The sequence below is a fragment of the Anabrus simplex genome, chromosome 7, assembly GCF_040414725.1.
Source record: "Anabrus simplex isolate iqAnaSimp1 chromosome 7, ASM4041472v1, whole genome shotgun sequence".
In the NCBI taxonomy this organism is placed as follows: Eukaryota; Metazoa; Arthropoda; class Insecta; order Orthoptera; family Tettigoniidae; genus Anabrus; species Anabrus simplex.
In genome coordinates, this window is record NC_090271.1 from 179820381 (window position 1) to 179839552 (window position 19172).

Consider the following 19172-nt stretch of genomic DNA (forward strand, 5'->3'; position numbering starts at 1 on the left):
CCACACATCCCGTGGTGTTCCTCACAGAGTGGGTAACAATCACAGGCAACGCAGACCCACGGTGTCGCTCATACAGTGGTACAACTCACAGGCAACGCCCAGACCTGCCGTGTTGCTCACATGGGTACGACGCATGGGTACTGGAAACACACAGGAGAACCCCCTCCAGCTGGTACTAATCACAAACTTATTTCATACCTAATATAGTGGTACTACTCGCAAGTACAGGCAACCCATGGTGTTCCCGTTTAGTCGCCTCTCACGACAGGCAGGGGATACCGTGGGTGAATTCTTCGTCTGCCTCCCCCACCCACAGGGGGTGTGTGTTTGGTCCGCGAGAGGTATTTTATTTCCCTCAAGTCCACCGGCAAGCCGGTTAGGACCCCCCTATCCGCCACCTGCGACGCGCCACGTGGGAGTATCACCTCTCCCCCTGCTACGCCAGCGTAGTAGGTTCGTGGGGAGCCACCGGTAATACCAGTGCACTATAACGGACCATTTATATTGGAATTATGAATTCACTCATTGAGGACAAATATTAGGTGGCCATGATGATAACATGTGTGAAGAGCTCTGTATTAATACTATTATAATCATAGTTTTTCTGAATTTATTTACATTTGCTGCTGCTGTTCTGTAACCTTTAAGTTATCTTTGATACATACATTTACTGGTGTCCTGATTTTTTTTTTTTTTGGGAAAATGTGAAAATTATGGTGTGAAGGGTTAGTGATGGTTGGTATGATACTATAAACAAGTCATTCTTATACTTTGAAGGTTAAAGTTTTCCTAGTTTTTTTTGTATGAGCTTGAATTGTAGTGAAGTTATAGAACTTGCTTATCTTTAACCCGCGAGGACTCGCGTGTGGTCTTAAGGACTACAATTACACTTAAGTGAAATACCACCTTAAAATGGGCTAATATTGATTTGTTCCTTTTTATGTTTTATTTTAGGCTTCTTTTGATGCTTTTATGATATTTTACTTAATAATATTGTTTTTATTTGCCATTAAAACACACAGCATAAAATAAAGTAACATAAGCTACATAGAGATACAACACAAATTAGATTAATCAGTATACAAACTAAATTAACAATGCTACATAAATTAAACCATCCCTGAAATTAAGGTGGATATAATAAATGAAATATATTGAAAAAATAGCTACATGAAACAAAAAATTTCTGAAATAAAAATTAACATAAGAAATGAAGTATATTGAAATGTAACTACTGAATAAAGCTAAAATTTTCCAGACCAAATAGGGAAATATTTTTAAATAGTACAACGTAACATGTCGTCAAGATACTATTAACACAGGAATAACCAAAAACTCCTCTTAGTCCTGTTTTTCGGGTTTTCCATTAGCACAGTCCAGACAAGAAAATACTGTGTGCACCCTGCAAATGTAATTTGAACAATGCACACACGTTGATTTGGTCTTCCTGTTCTTTTTCCTTCCACAGTAAGCACACATTCCTCGATACTGCGGTTCTCTTTTAGCCGGTTTTGATTCATTGCTGATCCCTAGAAATTCCCGGATTCTCATTTTGATGCCTCGGGGAATGCATGCCGGTGATGCGCAATACTCCATGTAGTGTCTGCACAATCCAGTAGAAAGAGTCTTCAGAAACTGCCTTCGGTTCATCCTGTTGACTTTACTTCGGAGAATGACGTAACTGTTTATGCCACCAATATTTAAAAGGGAGTAGAAAAGAGTTAATGACCAACAGTTGCTGACTCTTGAAACAGAGTAATTGCCCTTTAACTCATCGACGACGTCTACACCACCTTTTGTAAGGTTATAAAATGTCAACATATCAGGTTTATTGGCATCGCCTGATGAGGAGTCAATTGCGTCATCTCTATGCATGGACGAGTACAATAACACAACCTTGTTCTTTTTGGGGACTTATGATAATAAAACTCCTTCTTGGCCAAAACGAAACATACTGCTTTTATTTTAGTCTGTTCTTTGTCTCGACGAAGATAGGTGGAATTTCCCGTTTATTTTTCCTGACAGTACCGACCAATGTAAGTCGGTGATTGGTCAACAGGTTCTGAGCAAGGAGAATGGATGTGTACCATTTGTCTGTGGTAACACTTCTCCCGCTTTGTGAAATTGGTTCCACCAGCCTCTCAATGACACTTTGAGCAGTATTGTTCAATGAAAACCGTCCATCAAGCTGCTTGCGTGCGTATACTTCCATTTTGCAAGTATAATATGTTCTTGTGTCGGCAAGGGCGAAGACCTTGATGCCGTACTTCGAGGGCTTGTTAGCAATATACTGTCGAAATTGACACCTTTCCCGGAATCCCTCAAGCATCTCATCTATGGTGACGCATTCTCCAGGCGAATAATTTATTTTGCAGCTGTCAACAAAACCTTCAAATATTTTCCATGTCGGAGCAAGTTTATCATCTTTCCTCCTTTCCTCCCTCTTATGGATGTCGTCAAACCGAATAGCTTGCAGAAGGAATTTGAATCTTTTCTGACTCATAGTAGTACGGAATTGTTCTACTCCCATAAATCTCTCAAATTAGTATGGGAAGATTTTGGTACCCCAGCTAAATACAACAGTCTGATAACCGCTTTGATCGCGGCTCTGTTAGTATCGACAGCATCCCTGTCTCTTTCATAATTTTCCCTTGCATGCGCGATCCAAATATTTGTGTATGTAACAATCTGGTCCAGTAAACCATCCGGAAAAAAAAGAGCAGCCAGGATTCCACAGGTGAGGTGACATTCTTAGCCCTGTTCATAGGTCCAGGTAGGTGGGTAACAATATTACGTGCCTGGTACGCCCGCGGCCACTGTTTGACCTGCAGTGCATGTCCCATACTGTAGTCATATCTCTTCCGGTATACTGAGGAATACTTACGTGATTCACATTCAATCCGTCATCTTCAGAGTCAGCAGATTCCTTGATATCGGTGTTGTGGTCACTATTCTCGACAACATCTTCTACATTGTCTGCCTCTTCCTTCGAATAAAAGTCTTCATCACTTTCTCTTTCTAATTGATCATTATGTAACTCCTCTTCTTCAACACTTTCAACCAACCTGAGAATGTTTTCCTTGTTCAGTTGAATTCATGTTGGTAACAAATTATAGCACACGAGCACTCGCGCGTGGTCCAAAAGACTACAACATGCGTTACGTGAGAGCATGCGCGTGGTCTAAAACACCACAGTCTAACAGTCTTCACTCCAGACAAGACTCCTGGCAACTGCGCGACTGCTGTAACAACAGATTTGCTTGGTAATACCCCCACCATGGATATCGTGGAGGGGGAACACAGTCCGCCAGCCGCACCAACAATGGCAGAGTAAAAGAGCCAGGATGTGGTCTTTTCCCCACTGCGCGAGTCACCGTGGGTTAAGATGTCGTCCATTGGTTTTCTTGAAGGCATTAATTGGTTGGACAAACAAATTATTTCTGTGATGGTGTTATACATCTTATGAAATTAATTGTTTCATGTGTGGTTTTTTTTTTTTTGTGGTTATTATATTGGCTCTAAGACAAAGACGATACAAGTAATTATCATCGATATATTCATGGGGATTTGCCACTTACCTGTATTGGGTGCGTCCCATTGGTATTGGGAAAAACTTACCGGCTTTATAGTCAGCAGAGTTGGAGGGTAAGTAGGGAAATTAAATACCTACCGTGAAAAAAAAAAAAAAACTGGCCAGGTCCTCCAGGTTGGGGGCTGCACATAGGGTTAACAACCCTTTTGCGGAAAACTATGCTTGTTACAAAAATTTCACATATGCCTTAGATGATATATGATGCTCACAATAAGATGACTATTGGTTGGAAATTGGATATGAGAATTGGCATATGAAATGTATGAACTATGTATAAATCTAGATCTCTTAGAATGTTAAACCAGCAGTTTGAAAATTATGAAATTATACTTGCAGCAATACAGGAAACAAGACTACTGGGAACAGATATACAGGATATGGATAAGTGTACTTTTTACAATAGTGGTAAAGAAATTGGATCACATGAGTTTGGCACTGCCTTTTGTGTGTTGAATAACTTCCTCTCTTCAGTCATCTCCTTTGAACCTGTTAAGGAAAGGCTATGCTGTTCAAGATTAAGTTCCAAATGGTTTAATTTGTTCTTAATAAACTATCGTGCACCAACGAATGAAAATGATGATGATAATAAGGATATCTTTTATGAAGATTTATCAGAATTACGGAATAGAGTGCCATGCCATGATTTTAAGATAATATTGGGTGACTTCAATCAAAAATAGGAAAAGAGAATTTCTCCAACCCAATATCAGTGCAGAAAGCCTGCATAATGAAAGTAATGAAAATGCAGTGCGGCTGATAAATTTTGCTGTATCAGCTAACATGATCATCAGTAGTACTATTTCTCCTCACAAACAGATATACAAAAAAATCTTAGGTATTCCTGTGATGGCAAAGCAGCAAATCAGATTGACCACTTTCTTATAGATAGAAAAAGTAGACGTGCTATTTCTGACGTCCGATCCTTTAGAGGTGCTGAAATAGGAACTGACCGCAATCTAGTGATTGCAACAATCAAAATTAAATTGGAAATGACACTAAGTCTTCTACTGAGTTCATTAAGAAATATGAAATGGAAAATTTAAAAATAACAGAGGAAAGGGTAATATATCACATTGAAATTCAAATTAGATTCTAACTGTTAGTTAATAGTACACTTCAAGAGAATAATGTGGAGGTATAGGTAAATTGCAATACAGAATGGAACAATATTAAACAACGTATTCTATCAGCTGCAGAGAGTTGTTTACCTAAAAAGAGTAAAACTAAAAAGAAATGATTTGATGCAACATGTCAGGAAGCAGTGAATGAAGTAATGGTTTTACGTAGAGAATGGTTGTGGTCTAATAGGGATCCTGTTATAGAGCAAGCCTACAAAGTGAAACAGAAAAATTGCAGTAAATTGATCCGGAAGAAAAATAAACAATGTTATAAGCAAAAAGTTGCAGCAATACAAGGTGATCATCAAAATAATGTCCGTAAAATGTGTGGTACAATTAATACTGTATAAAGAAAGGCTTCAAACCAAGAACCAAGTTCATGAAGGATCATAAGGGGCACTTCATAACTAAACAGAATAACCTCTTCTCTCATTGCAAGGAATATTTTGACAATTTGCCTTGATCCAGAACCGCCAGTTGTGAAACCAAAGTGTCCTCCTAAGTATGATTTGATTCTGGAGCCTACTTATGAGAAGGTAGTAAATAGTACTAAACATCTGAAAAATAGTAAAGCTTAGGGTAATCAAAATCAAAATCTCTTTATTTGCAAATGAGGTGTCTACCTCGGTGGCAAATGGTACACTAAAATACATTATTGTCAAGCACTAAATATTAAATTAACAAGAGAAGAAAATTTTCCTATAATATAATATTATACAATTTACGCTAACAATGTTTTCTATTAAACACGCAGCTCATCCTTAATAAATTTGTATTGTTTACAAAATTCTACTTATAATATCTCCTGTACTACTTAAAAATATAGTCAGCTGATATACAGTATGTGGAATTACTTCAAATAATACTATACAACTGGCATAAGATTAATATTTACATTGCTTTTTTTTTTTTTACCGTTCTGGATCCTATGTAGCATAACGACCTGCTGTGTCTTAACCAGAGCCCCTTTTGCCAACATTTTTCAGAGTTCCTGAAGGGCCTTCACAGCTACCGTAGCGGTCCCACGGTCCTCGAAGTCCCCACTGTACCTCACCCCTACAGGGAGTTCCCTACTTTGGCTGTCCAAACTCCTTAGACCAGGGGATGGAATTAATTTATTCACATACATTTTTTTATTTACAATAACCTGCACTGGTCGAATGCCCTCTAACACTTCATTTATTTTCTCTGTTGCTGTTTATTCTCTTCTTGAATATCTGTACAGATTTTGGAAAAGGATCAAACACTACCCCTGGTAAACTGTTCCACTCCTTCACACCCTTCCCAATGAATGAAAATTTACCCCAATCGCTTCTGCTAAAATTCCTTCTAATTTTATATTTGTGGTCAGTCCTGCCGATATAATTATTTTCCAACTGAAGCCTCTCACTGATATCTCCCCATGCTTCTTCTCCTGTATAGGCTCTATATAATCCTAAAAGTCTAGTTTTCTCCCTTCTCTTACTTAAAGTTTCCCACCCAAGTTCCTTTATCATTTCTGATACACTAATCTTTCTCCTGAAATCCCCTGTTACAAATCTTGCTGCTTTCCTCTGCACACTATCTATTTCTTTTATTAGATATTCTTGGTGAGGATCCCAAACACTGTTTGCATATTCCAATAATGGACGAACCATACTCAAGTAACTTTTTTCTTTTAATTCTTTGTTGCATCCTTTAAGTAGCCTCATTATGACATGTAACGATCTGTATGCTTTCCCAACAATGTCATCAATATGACGCTTCCAGTGCAAATTACTTTCAAATCTCACACCTAAGTATTTGCACTTGCCATCTTTTGGGATAACTACCTCATCCAAAGTACACTGACTGACAGAGCAAATGCAACACCAAGAAGGAGTGGTCAGAACTTTATGCCAATTGCAGGGTAGACTGACGTCACTGAGGTATGTTCATGATGTGAAATGCGCCGCTGTGCTGCGCATGTAGCGAACGATAAATGGGACACGGCGTTGGCGAATGGCCCACTTCGTACCATGATTTCTCAGCCGACAGTCATTGTAGAATGTGTTGTCGTGTGCCACAGGACACGTGTATAGCTAAGAATGCCAGGTCGCCGTCAACGGAGGCATTTCCAGCAGACAGACGACTTTACGAGGGGTATGGTGATCGGGCTGAGAAGGGCAGGTTGGTCGCTTCGTCAAATTGCAGCCGATACCCATAGGGATGTGTCCACGGTGCAGCGCCTGTGGCGACGATGGTTGGCGCAGGGACATGTGGCACGTGCGAGGGGTCCAGGCGCAGCCCGAGTGACGTCAGCACGCGAGGATCGGCGCATCCGCCGCCAAGCGGTGGCAGCCCCGCACGCCATGTCAACCGCCATTCTTCAGCATGTGCAAAACACCCTGGTTGTTCCAATATCGACCCGAACAATTTCCCGTCGATTGGTTGAAGGAGGCCTGCACTCCCGGCGTCCGCTCAGAAGACTACCATTGACTCCACAGCATAGACGTGCACGCCTGGCATGGTGCCGGGCTAGAGCGACTTGGATGAGGGAATGGCGGAACGTCGTGTTCTCCGATGAGTCACGCTTCTGTTCTGTCAGTGATAGTCATCGCAGACGAGTGTGGCGTCGGCGTGGAGAAAGGTCAAATCCGGCAGTAACTGTGGAGCGCCCTACCGCTAGACAACGCGGCATCATGGTTTGGGGCGCTATTGCGTATGATTCCACGTCACCTCTAGTGCGTATTCAAGGCACGTTAAATGCCCACCGCTACGTGCAGCATGTGCTGCGGCCGGTGGCACTCCCGTACCTTCAGGGGCTGCCCAACGCTCTGTTTCAGCAGGATAATGCCCGCCCACACACTGCTCGCATCTCCCAACAGGCTCTACGAGGTGTACAGATGCTTCCGTGGCCAGCGTACTCTCTGGATCTCTCACCAATCGAACACGTGTTTCAAACTCTGCCCCAGCCTCGTACGGACGACCAACTGTGGCAAATGGTTGACAGAGAATGGAGAACTATCCCTCAGGACACCATCCGCACTCTTATTGACTCTGTACCTCGACGTGTTTCTGCGTGCATCGCCGCTCGCGGTGGTCCTACATCCTACTGAGTCGATGCCGTGCGCATTGTGTAACCTGCATATCGGTTTGAAATAAACATCAATTATTTGTCCGTGCCATTTCTGTTTTTTCCCCAACATTCATCACTTTCGAACCACTCCTTCTTGGTGTTGCATTTGCTCTGTCAGTCAGTGTATATTCAAATTCAGTTCTAAAGCTCCTGTTTGTAAAAGTTGTAACAGTTGATTTGCCTCCATTAACCTTCATATTATTTTCTTCAACCCATTGTTGGATACTTTGAAGGTCCCTTTGTAATTCTGAACAATCCTCAATGTTGTTTATTTCCCTATAAACAATTATGTCATCTGCATACAATCTTATTTTTGATGTTATATTGTTCCCTAAATCATTTGCGTATATTAAGAAAAGTAACGGACCGATTATACTACCCTGTGCAATTCCCTTCCAAACTTTCTCTTCCTGAGATACATTATTTCCTACTTTGACTTTCTGAACCCTTGAATTTAGAAATGTTTTTATCCAATGTGTAACCCTTACGTCCAATCCTATTCCCTCCAATTTCTTGAATAATATTCCATGTTCCACTCTATCAAAGGCTTTGGAAAGATCTATGGCTATGCAATCTAACTGACCTCCTGAATCCAATTGATCTGATATGTCCTGCTGAAATCCCACCAGTTGTGCCTCACAAGAAAATTTCTTTCTAAACCCATACTGGCTCCTCATGAACCAATTTTTATCATCACATATCCCTCTGATGTACTTTGATATTAAACTCTCCAGAATTTTACAAACTATACTGGTCAGGCTGATTGGTCTGTAGTTCTCTGGTTTCCTTTTATCACCCTTTCCTTTATAAATTGGTATTATTATAGATTCCTTCCATTCCTTTGGTATTACACTATTATTTATGACATAGTCAAAGATAAATTTTAAATAAGGCACTATGTACCACCCCATTGTCTTTAATACCTCCCCAGTAATTTGATCACTTCCTGCTGCTTTTCCTTGCTGAAGCAGTTGGATTTCTCTGAAAATATCTTCATTTGTGAATGAGAAGCTTCTTGTTTCCCTCTGTCTCTCTCCCTCTCTAACTTCTGTTTTGGTTTCCAACTCTTGACAATCATCTACTGAATCTCTAAATTCCCTACAAAATAGATTTGCTTTCTCAGTATCTGTTAAATAGTGTTCACCCCCTTCTCCCACCATTGTAGGAATTTGTATTGCTTTTCCTTTTTGATACCTGATATATGAATACAGCTTTTTCCATTTCCCTTTGTAGTCATTACCCTCTTGAAGTATGCCATTCATATAATTCTCTTTTGCTTCCTTTTTCACTCTATTCAGTTCCCTCATTAGCTGTTTTCTAGTTTCTCTACTCTCCCTACCATTTTCCTGTTTACTATTCTACATTTTCTTTTTAATTTTCTTATTTCCCTTGTATAATAAACAGGGTCTGAGGTCATTTTACCCTTCTTAACAGGTACAAATCTCTTCTCTCCTTCCCAAATGATTCCTTTAAATTTAGCCCAAAGTGTATCCACGTTACTCCCTTCACTTATCCAACAAATGAATTGTGATTTAAGGTAAGTCCCAAATTCATCAACCCTCTTATTAAGCCTTTTTGGTACGAGTCCTACATCCATTATTACAGCCTTATGGTCTCCTATTCCTTCAATTACCTCAGTTTTATCAACAATTTCCCATGGTTTAACCAAGAATACATCTAGTAAGTTATTGAGATGAGTCGGTTCTTGTACTACTTGTGTAAATCCTCCCTCCCAAATTAACTTTTTTGCCAATTTCTGTTCATGGGCTTCACTTGCAGCTCCATTCCATTCAACTTCAGGCAAATTTAGATCTCCCCCAATTATTACCATATCATTATTATTGTTTTCATGAGTATAATCTATTATTTTCTCAAAGATTTCCATGTCTCTTTCCTCTCTTCCAGGCCTGTATGTTCCTATAATTCCCACCTCCTTCATATTATCACAAACTAATTTTATCCCTAATATTTCATCCCTTTCATCGGTAAACCATTCATGTAAACAGTAAGTTTCCTTCACCAGAATAAACACCCCCCCCCTCCCTTTTTATCTCCTCGGTTTCTACGATAGACTGTGTATCCTTCTGGAAATACTTCTCTATTACCCACCCCTTCTTTCAACCATGATTCCACTCCTATCACCACATCACTCTCATAAGATTCCATCAATGTACCGAATTTTAATTGTTTATTTACTACACTTTGACAGTTTACCAAGAGCAATCTCAGACCCCCTTCCTCCCTAAAACTTGACTGTTGCAATTGGGTAACTTGAAATTCCGTACTATCCGGAGTTTCTTTTTCTAGTTGACTGAGCCAGCTTGAAGTACAGCTGGCTCTTTCTACTAGTTTTCCTGGTCAGTATTATAACTCAAGGGAGTTGCCTGTTTTACAGTACATATCTTAAGATTAATAAAATCTAGAACAATATTTGCTATCTTTCGTTTACCTGAATTGTTTAGATGGAGGCCATGTTTTGTATAACAGTATCTCTCAAAACTGCTGCATTCAATAACCTGAGTATTCTGAAAATGATAGCATCCCAGCTGAACTAATCAAATCTGGAGAAGTACTGTACAAATATATATTCCAACTTATCCTAAGGATTTGGCAGGAAGAAGTTATGCCTGTAGAGTAGAAAGAATCTCTCATAGTGCCACTACATAAAAGAGACAAAGAAAATATTAAAAATTGCTGTGGGATATCTCTTGTTAACACGTTCAGTACCTGCTTCTGAGCGGGACACTTGAATGCCTGGACCAGCCATTTTCATGCCCGGCCCTCTTAACATGCATCACTTAATACAATTTACAATTACTCCTAAATTATAAATGTTAGAAAAATGATATTTTGTGCTTACCTCTAGTAAATATTTAGGGTGTGATATATGTCATAGGTTTCAAAATACGTCTAATTCTATACAGCCTATCTGTATTTTTGGCATAATGATTACTGTCACCGAAGTGAAGAAATGAAAGAATATGAAGGAAGCATATTCGGAACATCGTATTAGAAAATATCGGAGTCTGAAAAATAGGGTCTTCGGTCCAGTACGTTTTTATATCAGGATTTTGGACTAATCGGTTTCCACGATTGCATGGTCGAATTCTTTGTGAAAGGCCGGTGCACCGCACTTATCACTTTACTCGCGTATAGATCGGTCTGCACACACACACACACACACACACACACACTGATAAAATTCGTCATTCATGAAAATACTCACGTAACTCAAAATATCCTGCTTATTTTCTATTTGAACATTTATACCTGAAATCCCTGTAAATGGTGGAACAGGCGGACAATAACTAGGATTATATGTATCAGGCACTTCACTTTTCTCTATAGGCCTATCGGATTCGGGAATCGGAATTTCCTCGTCACTCTCATTTTCACTATCTGAATCTATTTCAGGAATAAGTTCATCACCAGAATAATCATTGTGAATAATATCTAGTAATTAATTTTCCGTAAGAAACTTTGTTTTATAAGCCATTATACTACACTCGGTAAGAACGACATGCACTGCATTGGAATCTCTAGTACTATCTTGACGCGCGAGGAAGTGCTGAGATTTTCCCGCTAAAACAGCTCAGATAAACATGAGCCCACTCAATGCGAGGGTTATCTCAAAAAGGACAACCAACTTCCTACTACAGCCAGTAACGCTGACTAAGGTGTAAGAATCCATAGATGAATATAAACAGCATTGCTTCGCGCGGAACATTTAATGTCTTACGCCGTCCACGGCCCGCAGCATAGGAGCAAGCTTGAACGTCTTACGGCGTCCACGGTCCGCAACGAGTTAATACATCTTATAAAATTTTATCTTTCATTCTACTAAATCTACTGAAACCATATGCAGAGAACGTCATTGGTGATTACCAAAATGGATTTTGCAGCAATAGACCCACGACTGATAACATATTTGCAATCAAAATGATAAGTCAGAAAGTTTGGGAATATAATCAGAGTATTCACCATTTATTCATTGATTTCCTGAAAGCATATGACTCAATTCATAGAGACAGTCTGTGGAATGTCCTGACAGAATTTGGCTTTCCTTTTAAACCTATCAACCTGTGTAGACTGTGTATGGATGACAATATAAGTAGAATTGTCCTGAATGGGAAAAGATTTGGCCCTTTCCAAAACAGAACTGGGTTAAGACAAGGCGATGCTCTATCCCCTCTTCTTTTCAATATTGCTCTTGAAAAAGTTATTAGATCACTGAAATTAGTTCCGGCAGGAATACATCTCAGTCAGGATCATAAGTGCTTGCGTCTGCAGATGATATTGTACTCATAGGGAGAAATGAGATTGAAATACAGAAATCGTTCATTGAACTTGAGCAGACAGTGTTAAAATTGGACCTCAGAATTAACGACCAAAAGATTCAGTACATGATAATAAAGAGGAATATTGACGTGAACGAGAACCAGTCACCTCTGATTATTGGTAAACATACTTCTGAAAGAGTTGAGCTTTTCAAGTTCCTAGGAGTTATCATTAGCAAACAGAATCGAAGAGAAATGGAAATCGAAATTAGAATACAGAATGCAAACAAGGTGTACTAATCCCTACAGTTTCTATTGGGATCAAAATTTTTGACGAGAAATACAAAACTAAAGATATACATTACTGTTATCATGCAAGTTCTAACTTATGGTTCAGAATAATGGAATTTAACACACACACAAAAAATTTTAAAAAAAAATTAAGGTATGTATCAGTAGAAACAAACTGCTGACTCGAACTGGAAACCGTCAGTTCTCAACATCAATTAGGTAGTGACTACGTCATGGAGAAAAGTAGGAAATATCTGTGGGAATAAACTACAAAAGTTTGAGGATAGATTTTAAATGTTAAATTTTGAGTAAATTAAGTCCAGTTCGCAAGAACGTTCCAATGGGGCTTTTTTTTTTTTTTTTAATGAACGGCAAATTCTAAAAATTTGAGCTCCTTTCTAGAAAACCACTTGGCGAACTCCCCTGTCAGTATGCAATAATTACTCCTCTGATATATCATATCCCTGTAATAAAAGTATCAACTAGAACCTCAGTCAATTGTACCATCTGCAGTAATCAGTAATAATTGTCACACACACCCCCCATCCCCCACTTTTTAGAGCACGGTCACATAATTTAAAGTATATATCAACAAAATAATGTAATAATCAAAAGTAATAATCAAAATAACAAACCTGAAGGAACATACGTCAGCCAATGATACACCATGAAAACATCTTAAATTTCAACAACATACACGTTGGTAGAAACAAAGATTTGCAGGGTTACCAACATGACAACTAGTTTACAAATAGTTTACAAAGAAAATAACAACAGAATTTGAAATTTAATGCAGAGGCCTTTAGAGTTGCTGTCCTCCCCTAATACACATCAGCGAGAGACGACTCGCTCCACAGGCTTACCCTAAATTGACGCAGCACTACTGGAGGCAACCCGAATGGAAAAATTAAAATTTACATTACACAAAAGGTTAATAAAAAGGAATTGAGTTCAGAACAAAGGATATGCCTAGCTGACGAGCTAAGGCATTACAAAACCAAAACTGTGAAAACCAGGGTCTAAGGTAAACTCCGAAACAAATGAATTTACATATTAATTTAACATTAGAGAAAAAGAAAACATGCTTACCCTGAGGTGACCGGAGCCGCTGAGCGGACCACCAAGAAGGTGTGTCCGACCGTGAAGACGTACGAAAACCAAAGACGCGGACCAGAGCCCTGCTACAACAGAGTAGCCAAAGGCCGGAAATTGAGAAACTCTCAAACAGCCAATCAGGGAAGCTACCTACGATTCGACCCGAAATTTTCACCAATCAAAATGGCTTATTCCAGCCAATGAAAATACCTTACCTAATATGGTAATGTGGGAAACACATTCTAGAGGTTTCGATTGCGAAACTCAGCGATTTCGTGATTGAAGCCTCCACTTGGCAAATACAGGGTGATACAAAAGATGGGTTACAACAAGCATACTACTGGAGATCTCCAATACCAAAATACAAATTCACCACAAATAAAACGAATATTTCATCAACTTCTTCACAAATGTCTTAATTCTTGCAATGGCAATTTTATCACAAATTTACATAAATACAGAACTATATAAATATTTAATTGAATTCTTCGAAAATGTCTGAGAGTTCCTTAGTTTTTTCAATGACGATTTCATGACAAATTTTTAGCATGACAGGATAAATGATTCCATCCACTTTATGAACTTTTCACCACCGGTGACAATAATATTGATTACAATTTCTACTTTATCAACTGTATTTTACATGTGCAATAATAATAATCATCAGTTGTTATTAATTGTATGTCACAACAGGGAACAGGTACCCGCCCTTACAGTGGTCGTGTTGGTTTAGAAGATACAGATGGGATAGATATGGCCTATCGAGTGCTTGCTGATCATGCTCGAGTATTGACAATAGCACTGGCGGATGGTGGATACCCAGACAACACTGGAAGAGGGTAAGTTTCTAGTTATGTATTGTATATTATCCAGGAGTGAATTGATGCCTTATTATTGTAGTTTGTTTTTGATATGTTAAAGAAATCTAGTTAGCAACATATTTCCAATTGGCCTCAAACAACTATTTGTATTTCAGCTCATGTTCTTCTACTCCTAGTACCTAGTTAGGACATGCCTATTGGTGATTTCAAAATTAGTAGCTACTTTTAGAAAATCATTGAGAAGTTTTTTAAACAGCTGGTGAACTTCAAACTGTACTTATTTTATGACCATAAGTTATAGAGGATGAAAATTAGCCAACCTGGGCACAGTATATGGAAGGCCACACACTGCCTATCACAAGCCAAGACAAAGGCTGATTGATAGAGGAGTAACACCTCTTTAAAAAAACTTTGGTCCAGCTCAGTGTTAGGCAAGGTTCATAAATCGAATTAACTGCCATAATCCTCCACTTACAACTTTATATGTATGTTATTTAATAATTTAAAAAGTCATCTTCACATACCTATTCAGAAGAATAATAATTCTTCATTTTTTCAGCTCCTCCACAGCAGACGATTAGGTTGCACAAGATCTGATATACTGATATTGTACCAATTTTATACACAACTTTTTCGGGAAGTTCATACGAGTAATGCATTTTTCCTAAAACCCGTACAACATTCCCGCAATGTACGATCGCTTCAGCAGTTGAACACTTAAGTCTGTTCCTTATCTTTGTTTTTTGTATGTTCAATGACTAAAATCCTTCTCTGCTTCCGTAATTCAGTATGGAAGGAAGAGATTTGCCTCTGCAAAATCTGCCAGTTCTTTAAAGGGATTTGATCCTGCTGAATCTTTGTAGTAATAAACTTCTATTCAGAAGTCACAGTGCTTGGAATGTTCTGCCATTTTAGAACTTTAAAATTATGCCACTGATTGTTTATGCTACCGCATTCCACAGCCAAATCAACAGTGTGGCCTTTCACAACATTCACACGGTTATTTACAGATGGCAGGGACATTTTTACATACTTGTAAATTATTGAGGAGCTTCTGCTTCAGTTCTGTAAATAGTTTTTTGATAAATACCACACACACGTGCACACGCTTACACACACACACAGAGCTTGTGTACAGTTTCCACATTGACAAATGCATGCCAATCAATACATACCGTAAATAGGTTTTAGGATCAAGATAGCTGTCAATTTCAGTTGTTGCAGCTGAAAGATCTGCTTGTTTTACATCACACCTACACAGACTGGTTTTAAGGCTGAAAGATGTACTCGAGCAGTAGAATGAATTACTATTTTAAATAACCGAAGTACTGAGATTTATTAAAACAGTCAACAATGATTTTGTTGTTCACTGAACCCCAGAAAGAACCATAAGTAGATAAGTAGATAAGTAAAATACAACTTAATCTGGCAAAACATATCTGCAGTGCAGTGGTTTTCTGTATTTTGGACTAACTGAAAATGTAATTTTAACCCATCTCATTGTTGCAAAATTCGGCAATCAGCAGGCTCTATAAAGATATCCATCTCATATATACTTTTAAAAATTTTTGTGATACATCATTGTAAGGTTATATACAGTTTTTTAATGCGTTCTCTTACTTGAATGAGTGATCCAGTTGTACGTCCCCTGCACTGGGAAATCTGTATTTCTTGGTAACGTCCCTTCTGTTGTATGTGATGCTGCTAATTGCAATGAATGACATAAACATCCTATCATGACCAAATGTAGAAGGTTCAATTTTCTTTTCAAAATTTCACAAACACAATTTTGTAAAGTCCAGTGTTGACGTTAGCACTGTCTACTTGTATACCTAACAATTTTAAAGGATTCAGTTTAATTTCATTTGAATTGGATGTGATTACTTGTGCAGTAGATTCTGCTGTGCCATCTGCTAACACCAACAGACTCAAAAAAACCTTAAAATGACTCTGCTCAAGCTCACCATAAAATAGCTTAACATGGCACCTAGGACTTTTCTGACTGTAATGTCAGTTTGCTCATCATTAATTATACTATATCCCTGACAACCAATGTCTGGTGCCAGTGTCTGATACCAGTTCTTAAAATAAGGAGCAAGGACATGTTTTAATGCTTTCATATTTTTAGCAAACTCACTAGCAGAAAAGGCTTTAACCTGTCAATGTGGAGTTCTGAGCGGTGCTCGTCATGTAGTGAACATCGCGCATGATTGAGTAACAAGCACTGCTTGCACGGTACACGTGTTTTTTACTGCAATCTAGTGCTTACGACCAAAGCTATTTGTGTTTCAACTTGTTTCTCTTTGAAGTAGAAGGTTTGAGCTTTTGAATGATATATCTTGATCTGTATTTTGATTGTGTTATGTCACTGAAATTCAAGTGATACTTAGCGGAATGTGTATCTCTGCCACCAGGGCGAAGCACTGAATTTGGCTGCTATCTGGTGACTACTGTGAACACTTCTTGCATTATACCATTCTTTCCTCTCAGAGAAAAACGAGACTGTCAACATAATCATGAACTTGGTCTATTCAGGGCTCTCTTGAGACTGTTTTTCCCTTCTATCACCTGCAGAGCTGCCGGATGCAAGAAATACATAGCATTGTTTGTGGACTTCTGCAAAGCACATGACATGAGCACACTTTATTGCATCCAGAAATGGGCACAGATAAGAAGACATTACAGTTGTTAAAGGAAACTCAAAATTTAACTTCACGAGTATGATATCAGAGCCCTTTGAGGTAGAGCCGAGATAGCGTATCCCCATTTCTGATCAACTGCGTCCTGGACATGGTTACCAAAGAATGGAAAAGAGGACTTGCAGAAGGCATTAAGAACCAAGTAAGGATAGGTTGCAAGAAGGAAAACAGTTATTAACTGCTCAGCATTTGCTGATGATCTTTTGTTGTTATCGGAGGACAACAAATCAGCTATCATACAAGTTAACACCTTGGGAGAGAGAAAAGGGAAAACCAGCCTGCAGATGTTTGAATTGACTGAATTCATGACCAATATAAAGCAGCTCAGAAACTCATTACGACAATAAAGAAAGGTAGAACAAATAAAGTCGTTAAATTCAAGTTCCTTGGTGAGATCATACTACCCATCGGACTCAGTAAAGATGCAAACAATGAGAGAGCAGGAAAATAGAGCTTGGATTCTGCCTTATGAATAACGCATACGACAAGAAGGCAGTCTCCGTTAATATTAAGCCAAGGCCAGTATTCATGGTCGTAGTAAGCAATACTTATGTTCAAGTCAAACTTAAATCTCGACTTTATTCCAAGCCCTACTTAATAGCGATGTACTTCATAAAGTCTAACTTCATGAAGATGGACATTTTGGAATTCATAGTCATTTAAGTGCTACTTATGTGTGATGAAATAGGTCAAGGATATCCTTGACTTATTTTTCATCTTGACCTATAAAATGGATGAAGATTCTGAGGAAGTGTTGGAAGAAATTCTTGCTCCAAAGCATACTTGCAAAATATTATGGACCCATTTGAATTCTACAGTGAAGTGGAATTCAAAAGGCGGTTCCTGCGATGGCATTTCATATATGCCCATACCTCCCGGAATTGTTTGGCATCTTGTTATAATAAATAATAACCAAATAAGTGCTAGGTATAATAATACTTTCACCATTGTGCCCGTTCGCATCTCGTAGACCATTTACAAAATGGCGGCTTAGGAAGGTATGGCCCATGCAATCTATTAAGGCAATGAACTTCTTATTAATACAGCATATAGGAGACCATGCACGTCACGGAACGGACTGATTTGGAAGACACTGCAGGACAGTAGAGGCTCATTTTGAATTGTTTTGAAAAAAATATAGCAGCGGACTGATTGTTTAAAGATATACTCTAAAAATTTCAACTGCAGAAGTAAGACGCAAATACAAGCCAAGCTTTACATTTGAAGATTATCCTAAACTCCTGAGGAAGATATTGACTGTTTTACAATCGGCGATAACATCTGATAAAATAATTCACCGGCGTATGTTATAAAAAAAGACGAGATATTATAGAAATAAATAATTTGTGGTGAGATACGTCTGACTTGGGTCCGGTGAGCAACCACTCTGCGATTGAAGAATAAGGACTCACCATATTGCAGAACCGACAATTTCGTATGAGAAGAAAGTTACCCCTGTGGTTATAAACTTAATATCTATATACGGAGAACTTATTCCAACCGAAGAAAACTTCGTCGTTTAGAATAGCAAGAGAACTATGGAATATATCATGACTGATTGCTCCGCAAAAGGAATTTTCTACGCTGTCTGCAGATTTGGAATGATGACTGTTTGCTAAATCTACATGATGGACTGAACTGGGGATATGCACCGGCGAGCCAGAGGACCAGCTGATGATGATTGGACCGGCCAGCCAGAGGACAGGATGATTAGGATGAGCATCGGCGAGCCAGAAGACCGGCCGATGAGGATTGGACCGACTAGCCATGTGACCAGCTGATGACCAGGAAGACGTTATCCAACCAGAGATCCAGATCCTAACAGAGGGTCTAACCACAACCAAGGAATGGAGCGACAACCAGACCAAACGTAGCATCTGATGAGCTAAGTCCATACATTTTTTTTTAGTAGAGTAGTTTCTTGCAATCTACACCCTCAATCTAACTTCGGCATGTGCTGAATAATTGGTGATATTTATGAATTAATTAAGAACGTGTGTGAAACATAAAGTGAAGTGTGAGATATTTAAGGCTATAAGATAAGATGGCAGTGTAGAATTAGAATTCTATTATATCATATACATGCTACCGCACTTGCATACATACAGTAGAAACTAGCATGAGTAAATGAAAGAAGTGTTACTTGTGAAGACCTAATAGCAATGAGTCTATATAACTAGTG

The 19172-nt window shown here is 38.8% G+C and overlaps 1 protein-coding gene across 1 annotated transcript in view; it reads left to right on the forward strand.

Annotated features, from left to right (window-relative positions):
* The window catches only part of AlaRS (alanine--tRNA ligase, cytoplasmic), a 449485-nt gene that overhangs the window by 137783 nt on the left and 292530 nt on the right, over positions 1-19172 (forward strand). Inside the window, exon 7 of the mRNA XM_067150816.2 lies at positions 14164-14309. Coding sequence (XP_067006917.2) covers positions 14164-14309 — 146 coding nt within the window. The remainder of the gene's footprint in view (positions 1-14163; positions 14310-19172) is intronic.